The 10,657-nt window shown below is 45.4% G+C and overlaps 1 protein-coding gene across 1 annotated transcript; it reads left to right on the top strand.

Moving 5' to 3' along the window:
• Nucleotides 1-1,413: 1,413 nt before the first annotated feature.
• LOC135384139 (uncharacterized) lies at nucleotides 1,414-6,047 on the top strand. Its single transcript, XM_064613360.1, has 2 exons — nucleotides 1,414-2,074; nucleotides 5,935-6,047. Exons 1-2 carry the CDS (start codon nucleotides 1,414-1,416, stop codon nucleotides 6,045-6,047), a joined length of 774 nt encoding a protein of 257 aa, XP_064469430.1.
• The last annotated feature ends 4,610 nt before the right edge of the window (nucleotides 6,048-10,657 follow it).

The raw sequence follows: 10,657 nt of genomic DNA, 5'->3' as shown, positions 1-10,657 counted from the left end.
CTAACGAATTTGCTGTACGTACGATGCATATCGAGGGGATGTTGCTTTTACATGTAGACGTTTGGATTTTTTCTGGTACGTCCGATAGATGTTTGTGGTTTACTTGGATGTCACCATAGACCCAGCCCCAATCATCGGAACTCACCTATGATATTTTATGCAGTGTATACTCTGGCCTCTCTTCAAATCCGCTTAAGCGGTGAAGGGAGGTAAATGGGGGCCGGTCCCTTATACACCAGTGAGGTGCCCTTTGATGATGCGGTCCGCCCCCGGTGGGCCGTGTTTTTGAATGTGCGGCCCATAAAACGGGCGTTGGGACAGTATAGCTTGCGGTGCTGTTCTGGGAAGATCTTTTCTTAGATCTTTCTGCTTGTGATCTCCGACAGGGGCCGTCGCCGAAAAAAGAAAAAGAAAAACTTAAATTGCAGGTTGGTGTCGGAAGGCCTTAAATTTCAAAGTTACCGCCCAGTGGTGGGCTTTGGAGTCGCATGATCGACTGTGAGGTCGACTAACGCGTTTGAGTTCCAGTGAGGGATACTGGAATCGCGTGACTGGGCGATATCATTATTAAGGCAAAAAACGGAAACCGTGATGGGTTTAAAAGTCGAGTCTTTACTAGTTTGAACCGCACCGGCTTTCAACAAACATAACAAAATACAGTTAACGTTTCGGGTCCCATTCGGGTCCCATCATCAGAATGACGCTGTCCTGGTCGTCACCGGGTATTTACGTAGAAGAGGAGCGTAGCATTCTGGGAGGGGGCCTGGTTGTCGATTGATAGCTTCTTTTGTTTTCTTTATGTGCCATGACTCCAGCTGTCTCCTCACCCCCCCATTTGTTCTTTTTCGCCAGAATGCATGGGTTGTCAAGGTCTAACACGTGTCCTGTTTTGCGCGCGCGTTCACACAGTTCTGTTGGGTTTGTTGCTGATTTCTCGATATCTTTCTTGTGTTCCTTCATTCTTGTTCGTGTCTTCCTTCCTGTTTCTCCGATGTACACGGCAGGGCAATCTTGACAAGATACCTTGTATACAACGCCTCGTTCTTCTTCCGGTGGTGTTCTGTCCTTGGGGTGGCTTAGTACGTTCCTCAGTGTTGTCGTGGGCTTAAATGCAGTTTTAATGTTCACCTGGGAGAGCACCCGTCTAATTGGTTCTGACACACCCTTCAGGTAGGGGATGGTAACGTACATGGGTCTTTCTTGACTACTTTCCGCCTGTTCCGGGCGTGTATTCATCATTCGGTGGTATGTATCACAGATAAATTGCTCGGGGTATGCCCTTCTTCGTAGATCCGCTTTGGCCTTTGTTATTTCTTCATGTCTTGTCTGATGATCTGAAGGGATCTTCATGGCACGTGAAAGCAGGGAACGAACAACCGATCGCTTGTGTTCAAGAGGGTGCCCCGAACCATAATGCAGGACCTGACCTGTGTCGCACGGTTTTCTGTAAACCGAGGTCTTCAAGCTTCCGCACGGGTCTCTTTGCACGAGGACATCCAAAAAGGCGATCTTTTTCTCTTTCTCCTCCTCGCACGTGAACTACTTACCTACGATGGCGACGTCATGATGTCTTTTGATGTCATCTCCCTGTTTACAAACGTGCCCATTGACGTAGCTCTGTCCGTAGTTCGAACGAAGCTGAGAGCTGACGTTGACTTAGAAGACCGCACTGATCTTTCAGTTGAAGACATTTTAGAACTTTTAAAGTTATGCCTCGGACAAACCTTCTTCCAATTCAAGAACAGGTTCTTTAAACAAACCGACGGATGCCCCATGGGCAGCCCAATTTCAACGACCATTGCCAACTTAGTCATGGAGTTTGTTGAAGACAAGGCCTTAGAGGACGCAGGACAATTCATCACCTTTTACAGACGTTATGTTGACGACACATTTGTGATTATTAAGAAGAATTTCACCAACACATTCTTTGACAAGCTGAACAGCATTCATCCTAACATCCAGTTCACGTGCGAGGAGGAGAAAGAGAAAAAGATCGCCTTTTTGGATGCCCTCGTGCAAAGAGACCCGTGCGGAAGCTTGAAGACCTCGGTTTACAGAAAACCGTGCGACACAGGTCAGGTCCTGCATTATGGTTCGGGGCACCCTCTTGAACACAAGCGATCGGTTGTTCGTTCCCTGCTTTCACGTGCCATGAAGATCCCTTCAGATCATCAGACAAGACATGAAGAAATAACAAAGGCCAAAGCGGATCTACGAAGAAGGGCATACCCCGAGCAATTTATCTGTGATACATACCACCGAATGATGAATACACGCGAGGAACAGGCGGAAAGTAGTCAAGAAAGACCCATGTACGTTACCATCCCCTACCTGAAGGGTGTGTCAGAACCAATTAGACGGGTGCTCTCCCAGGTGAACATTAAAACTGCATTTAAGCCCACGACAACACTGAGGAACGTACTAAGCCACCCCAAGGACAGAACACCACCGGAAGAAGAACGAGGCGTTGTATACAAGGTATCTTGTCAAGATTGCCCTGCCGTGTACATCGGAGAAACAGGAAGGAAGACACGAACAAGAATGAAGGAACACAAGAAAGATATCGAGAAATCAGCAACAAACCCAACAGAACTGTGTGAACACGCGCGCAAAACAGGACACGTGTTAGACCTTGACAACCCATGCATTCTGGCGAAAAAAGAACAAATGGGGGGTGAGGAGACAGCTGGAGTCATGGCACATAAAGAAAACAAAAGGAGCTATCAATCGACAACCAGGCCCCCTCCCAGAATGCTACGCTCCTCTTCTACGTAAATACCCGGTGACGACCAGGACAGCGTCATTCTGATGATGGGACCCGAATGGGACCCGAAACGTTAACTGTATTTTGTTATGTTTGTTGAAAGCCGGTGCGGTTCAAACTAGTAAAGATGTCTACTCCTGGCAATTGGACTATATTCAGAAAAGTCGAGTCACAGGTTTTGACTTTGAGTGACGATTTTTAAAGGCGAGTTAGAGTGCAGTCCATCTTATGTTGAAATGCAACACCCCAATGTCACCCTAGACGGCGATGTGCCAGTCGCCAGAACTCAGTTATGGGACTTTATACAGTGCATATTTGTGCTTGTGATCAACTACAGGTGCCGCCGATGAAAAAACAATCTTAAATTGCTGGTTCATGTCGGCAGGTCTTGGATATCGAACTTTGAGCCGAGAGATGGGCTTTGGAGTCATCGGAACTCAGTTTAGAGGTTTTGTACAGTATATTTCTGCTTGTGATCTCTGACAGGGGTCGTTCCCGAAAAACAAGCCTTAAATTGCAGGTTGGCGTCGGCAGGTCCTTGATTTCTAAGTTGGAGCCGAGTGATGGGCTGTCGAATCGCGTGATCGATTTTCAGGTCGAGTAACGGGTTTGATTTCGAGTGACGGATATTGGAATCGCGTGATTTGGGTGGGGGATATATTTATAAAGACAAACAAAGGAACGGCGTGATGGGTTTTGAAGTCGAGTCACGGGTTTTGAGGTCGAGTGACGGGATTTAAACGCCACTTAGAGTGTAGTCCACCTTGCGTTGAAATGCAACATCCCGATGTCACCATATATTATGATATGCCTGTCATCGGCACTCAGTTATGAGGTTTTATACAGTATATTTGTGATTGTGATCGCCAACGGGGGTCGTCGCGGAAAAAAAATCTTAAATTGCAGGTTGACGTCAGCAGCTCTTGGATTTTGAAGTTGGACCCGAATGAATCGCTTTGGAGTCGTGTGGTCGATTTTCAGCTCGAGTAACGTGTTTGGGTTGGAGTGCCGGATATTGGAATTGACACTGGATATTAATCGCACGATAGGGGATATGTTTACTAAGAAAACAGAACTGGAAGGTGTGATGGGTTTTGAAGTCGAATCATGGGTTTTGGTGTCGAGTGACGGGATTTAAAGGCGAGTAAGAGTGTAGTCCATCTCGCCTGTTTCATTTAAATCTAACATCCAGATGTCACCATAGACAATGATGTGCCCGTGACCAGAACTCAGTTATGAGGTTTTATGTAGTGTATCATTCTGCCTGTGATCTCCTACGGGGAGGCTGTCACCGAGAAACAATCTTAAATTGCAGGTTGACGTCGGCAGGCCCTGTATTTCGAAGTTGGAGCCGAATGATGGGCTTCGGAGTAGCGTAATCGATTTTCAGTTCACAGTAACGAGTTGAAGATCGAGTAACGGATACTGAATTCGCGTGATTGGAGTGAGGGTGGGGTATATGTCTATAAAGAAAAAAGAAAGGAAAGTAAAGGCGTGACGGGTTTTGAAGCCGAGTAACGGGTTTTGATATCGAGTGACGGGATGCAAAGGCCAGTTAGAGTGTAATCTATATTGCGTTTAAACGCAACATCCAGATGTCACCATAGATGATGATGTGCCAGTCATCGGAACTCAGTTATGAGGTTTCATGCAGTGTATCTTTGTGCTTGTGATCTCGACAGGAGTGACAGGAGCCATCGCCGAAAAAAAGAAAAGACTTAAATTGCAGGTTGACGTCAGCAGGTCTTGTATTTCGAAGTTTGAGCCGCGTGATGGGATTTTGAGTCGCGTGATCTATTTTGAGGTTGACTAATGGGTGTGAGTACGAGTGACAGGATATCGGAATCGCGTGATGGGGAGCGGGGCATATGTTTATTAAGAAAAAGGAAGGAAAGGCGTGATGGGTTTTGAAGTGGAGTCACGGGTTTTGAGGTCGAGTGACCGGATTTAAAAGCGGGTTAGAGTGTAGTCCATCTTTCGTTGAAATGGAACATCCAGATCTCGCCATAGACGATGATGTGCCACTCATCGGAACTCAGTTATGACCTGTTGTACAGTGTATATTTGTACTTGCAATATCCGACAAGGGCCGTCGTCAAGAGACTTCAGGTTACTGCTGACGTCTTCAGATGACTCCAGGTGACCATGTTACTTCAAGGGACCTCAGACGTCTTTCTGCGAGCTGAGGGCGTCCACACGCCTTGAAGTGAGATCAAGTGACTTCAAATGACTGCCGAAGTCTCCAGGTGTCTCAGATGACTTCAAGGGAGTCCAGACGTCTTCATGTGGCTTCAGGTGATTCCAGACGTCTTCAGGTGACTTCAAGTGACTTTAGGTGAATCCGAACGTCCTCAGATAACTTCGAGTTACTGCTGACATCATCAGACGACTCCAAATGACTTCAGGTCACTTTAAGTATCTTCAGTTGACCTCAGACGTCTTCAGCCGACCTGATGTGCTCCAAACGTCTTCAGGTCATTTCAACAGACTTCAGACGTCTTCAGGTGACTTGAGGTGACTCCAGATGTCTTCAGGTGCCTTGTAGAGGCTTCAGCTGACTTCAGACATCTTCATGCGACTTCCAGTATCTTGTAGTATGTCTTCAGGTGTCTTCAAGTGACTTCAGGTGAACAAAGACGTCTTTAGGTGACTCCACCTGACATCAAGTGACTTGAGTTACTTCAGGTGACTCCACCTGACATCAAGCGACTTCGAGTTACTTTAGATGTCTGCTGACACCTTCAGGTGACGGTCAATGTCAGTACAATGTACTTCGAGGTGAACTGTCTTGATGCACTTCATGGCAGTCGGTGGCTTTATGTGACTTCGGGTGACACCAGACGCCTTCAGCTGATTTCAAGAGACGTCAGGCGACCTCATACGTTTTCAGGTAACTTCAAATGGCTCCAGATGTCTTCAGGTGACATCAAATGACTGCCGACGTCTTCAGATGACTTTAGGTGTCTTCAGGAGACTTCAGGTGACCTCAGACGTCTTCATTTGGCTTAAGGTGTCTTAAGATGTCCTGAAGTGACTTCAAGTGGCTTCACGTGACTCCGGACGCCTTCAAGTCATTTCAAGTGACTTCAGGTGACCTCAGACGTGTTCAGGGAGCTTCAAAAGGCTCCAGACGTCTTCAGGTGACTTCAAATGACTGCCGACGTCTTCAGATGACTCCAAATGTCTTCAAGTGACCGCAGATGTCTTCACGTGTCTTGAGCTGATCCACACGTCCTCAGGTGACGTCAAGAGACTTAAGGCGTCTCCAGTTGACTTCAGGTGACTGCAGATGTTTTCAGGCGACTTCAAGTGACTGAGCAACTGAACGTGACTCCTGACATTATCAGGTGGCTTCAGGTGACTTTACCAGACTTGAGATGACAAGGGACGCCTTCAGTTGATTTGAGCTGGATCCAGACGTCCTCAAGCAACTCCAGTAACTTTAGGTGATTCCTAACACCTTCAGGTGATTTCAAGTGACTTCAGATGAACAAAGACGTCTTCAGGTAACTTCAAGTGACTTCAGGTGGCCTCAGATGTCTTTATATGACTTGAGGTGACATTAGCCTTCTTCAGGTGACTTCAAGTGACTTTGAGTAACTTTACGTGACTCCTTACGTCACCAGCGAGCTTTAGATGACTTTACATGACTTCAGGTGACAAGAGAAGTCTTCAATAGATTTCAGCTGGATCCACACGTCTTCGGGTAACTTCAGTAACTTTAGGTGACTCGTGACACCTCCATATGACTTCAAGTGACTTCAGGTAAACACAGACGTCTTCAGGTGATTACAGGTAGCTGCAGACGCTTTCAGGCGTGATCAGGAGACTCGAGACATCTTCAGGGGACTCCAGCTGTAACTTCAAGTGACTTCGGGTAACCTTCTGTGACCCTGACACCTCAAGGTGGCTTTAGGCTGCTTTAGGTGACTTCAGGTGACACCAGACGCCTTCAGGTGATTTCAAGTGGTTTCATGTGATCTCAGATGTTTACAGGCAACTTCAAATGGCTCGAGACGTCTTCAGGTGACTTCAAATGACCGCCGACGTCTTCAGGTGACTTCAAGTGACTTTGAGTAACTTTACGTGGCTCCTGACGTCATCAGCAAGCTTTAGGGGACTTTAACTGATTCAGATGACAAGAGACGTATTCAGTTCTTTTTCCTATTCAGTAGAGTGAGCCTATTTGTGACACTTCGATCGGGGTGCGCTACCACATGCTTTTTAGTGATCCACAATAATGGGCAGAGCACAGCAACACTTGCTGCCTCTTTTCTAAATTCCCGAGCCATTTCGCTACACGCCGCATAATCTGTCACGACATGCCAGGGAACGACGACCCAGCTTGGAGAACACTGCAACAACCATATTAATTTTCTTAGGAGCAAGTGGAGATTGTCAGAATAGAAGGCATTCAAAATACACTGCAGAAACCCGCAGACGCAATGTTATACTGCGGCCTATGAAATGGAGGCATGTGACAAGATTTTATTAAACGGATCTGCCCGCTGTAAGTCCATCCTGGAACGACAAAGTTACGCATACCTTAATGCTACATTATGTAGCTGTTGCATAACAGTCCTAAAATATTTTTTTCAGAATAACCAATATATCATCAATATTCTAGAAACTGCTTTCATTTGTGCGCGGGAACGATTATGTTTCACTCCTCTGGGGTTCTGTTTCTTAGGGTCCCCTGTTGCTTTGCAGAACGTATGTTGTGGATCTGGGACCACCTTGTGGCAGAGAATCGACAGAATGCAAGTTTTTAGTGTACTTTGTACATTCTGCAGGCAATCTAATAACTTGTTTACAAAGCGTATGTGCACATTGACCAAGCTTTTAATTTTCCTATCAATACATTACCTACGTAAGGCCTAGGTATCAAACTATTTGTACCCGTTACCATGCCCTTTAATGGAAGAACACGGCTCAAATATCTAGTTGAACACAAACGACGCCTCGGTGTTGGTGCATAAACGTCAAAATCGCGAATATACACACATAATTCTTACCATTAAACTTCACCGACACGTCGTCATGAGTGTGTCATCCCAGTTTTTTTTACTTGAGTCGTAGAACACATGAGGTGTCCCTCCCGACGAAGCTTTATCAGGTATACTTTACATTACAGCTGGCGTTCCTCAAGGAAGCATCCTTTGCCCTATCTTGTTTATGCTATATATAAATGATGTCGTAGCAATTTCAGAAGAAGCACCATATATCACCTATGCGGATGACTGCAGCATATTTTAATCAGGTCTTGGTGCTCACAGTTTATTACAAAGAGGAAACGTCGCTCTTGAACGTCTATACAACTGGACATGTAAGAACCAACTACGAATAGGCCCTAAAAAGTAAGGCAGTTATCCTTAGACCAAAAATAAACATGGACATGTGACAGGTGGGCCTTAGCTAGGCCCGTCCTCTATTGAAGTGTGCAGTGAAGCAAAATTTATTGGGATATAATTTCATCGAACACTTTTGTGGAATGAACAAGTGGACGTTGTCTCCTCCAGGCTTTCATTAACTAGTGTTGGTCAAGTATTCAGAACTCTGAAACGTTCTATTAACGCTGCGCAATAAATTGTTTTTTTTTTCAGTTCTCAGCTGTTCATATCTGGTATAGAGTACGACATCCATGACGAATCTGAAGATCTTCCAGAGTATACAGAAAAACTTTATATGTACAATAGGCAAACTTCCTGTTCACTACCCCTTACATGGAACTGTTAGACAACACCAAATTATTTCTATACAGAAGTTCTTATGGTGTCTATATTTCTAGAGGTGTCTAGGTCCCTATTAAACGGCATCAAAGAAACGCCTTGTGCATTTTCTGTCTTTGGAGAAACTGTCCTCTGAGGAAAAATGTTATCCTAGCTGGGAAACATAAAGCGGTCCGAATACCTAGGAAGCGCACATTCTATGACGATCAAAGTCTACCTATTATTTCGTCGCGGACATTGAACAGACTAAGCGGGAGTTAAAACTGCTGTTGGTGCGACGAATGTTCTTCTCTGTATGTTTTGATATTGATAACGGGTTTCTCCTGTTTCTGCATTTTGTTTCTGTTTCTGCATTTGACTCCTCTGCTTCTGTGTGTGACCTTGTCATGTTTGGCTGTGTGATGCTGCAGACGGTACCTCAGCACTCAAAGCGCGTTAATTGTTTCAGAGCATAGATTAGGAAAATTAAATCCGACAGTACGTAGCGCCCCGCAACAGCTAAAAGACAGTCATGCTCGAAGTATTCCCGTCAGGTGACACCTGAATATTATACAATGAACTTGTGGCAGGTTACTAATTACTAACAAACACTGATTTAAGGATACTGTAGCGGCATCGCCATTACCATTCCCGCGCACCAATAACCTAGGCGCGCGGGTAATAAAAACCTTTGCCTCGGCCAGCTCGGGCTCTAGTTCGACTGGCCTGGCTCTCACGGCAACCTGTGTCTAGTCTACCTCTTTCTCTGACATTGGTGACCCGAACGGTGGCCTGTCTCCATGGCCGCGCCGGCGGAACTGAGGCAGGTGCTACAATACACAATAATTACAGGGACAATGCTTCAAAATGTCTCAGAAACAGTATCCTAAAAGGGTGTCAGCGCCCTCCCGTTGCTCTCCTCTCGACCATATCGCACGGCATGAAAAGCGTCTGCGTGGTTTGTGTATGCACAAATTGCCGAAATTGAGCAGAACTTCACCTGACAGCGATGCCAAGTATCTACTGTAATGTACGGGGATACACCAAGTGTGCTCTTTCGACAAGAGACGTTGTGTGCCACAAGATTCCAACGTATAATGCGCGGAAACTAATGTGGTTGCAAGTGCTTGGTCAAGACATTCGTGATTCATGCCGTATTTGCTCAACCCACGTCTCTGATGGGTCGTACGATATGGAAGCAGCGGACGGTCGAAAACGTCTTAAACAGACCTGCCGCAGTCCTCACACCAGTGTTTCTCTTTGCGACGCCTGACGATACGAACACCAGTGCGAGTTATGTATTTATCGATACACCGGAATAATACACATACAGATATAGTTAATTTCAAATTAAGATTGATTTTTGTGGTGCCTACGCTACGTAATGTACCAAAGGGAACATCCCTCCCCAGCCAACCGCGATATGTAGAATCAACGTTGAAATAACATTGCAAATCTACAACATGGTCGTAGAATCTGCGATAGCGTGCAGCGTAGATTCTACGTAGAAAATGTCCGGTCAAAACACGTAGAATCTACTATAATTTTATAACGCTATTTCTACGTTGAGTGTTGTCTTTTCTACGTTGATAGAACGTTCACAAAATGTTGTGAATTGCTGTTCATTTACGTTGTCTATTGCTACCTCTTCCTACTATGATACCTTAAATTTCCACTTCTGCTTCCAAAAGCGCAGGTATCCCCAAACCCAACTGTGTCCAAATACAATAGTACAAATGTGTATTAGTGAATATTCAATAAGATAATGAGGGGCATGACCGTTTATGTGCTTTATTAAAGTCTTAAATCAATTAATGAAACATGTACAAAAAAGATAATCAGTGGTAATGCTCATAATAATGATAATCACATGGATGGTCGCTACGCCTCTTCACAACGGTCACCCCTGAAAGATAATCAATAACATAGCTCATTCCATCTAGTGGGATAGCAGCTCAAACACTACCATAAATAGACGTCAAAAACAGACACTCTACAACCACTGGGAACACATGCATGACACTTACGGCAGCATCTTTCGGAGTATAGATGGTGTGATGCGGAAGCAGCTCACTGGCATGTCCAAGCGATGTCTTCGTCTTCTGGTTTATGCCCTGCTCTTCATTGTTGTAGAGAAACACCAGGTCCTTTACACATGCTTGAGGTTGTCTATCGATGTGACGAA

This window comes from Ornithodoros turicata, chromosome 1, assembly GCF_037126465.1.
Source record: "Ornithodoros turicata isolate Travis chromosome 1, ASM3712646v1, whole genome shotgun sequence".
NCBI lineage: Eukaryota > Metazoa > Arthropoda > Arachnida > Ixodida > Argasidae > Ornithodoros > Ornithodoros turicata.
Note: the sequence above shows the minus strand (reverse complement) of the source record. Positions and strands in the feature narration are given on the sequence as shown.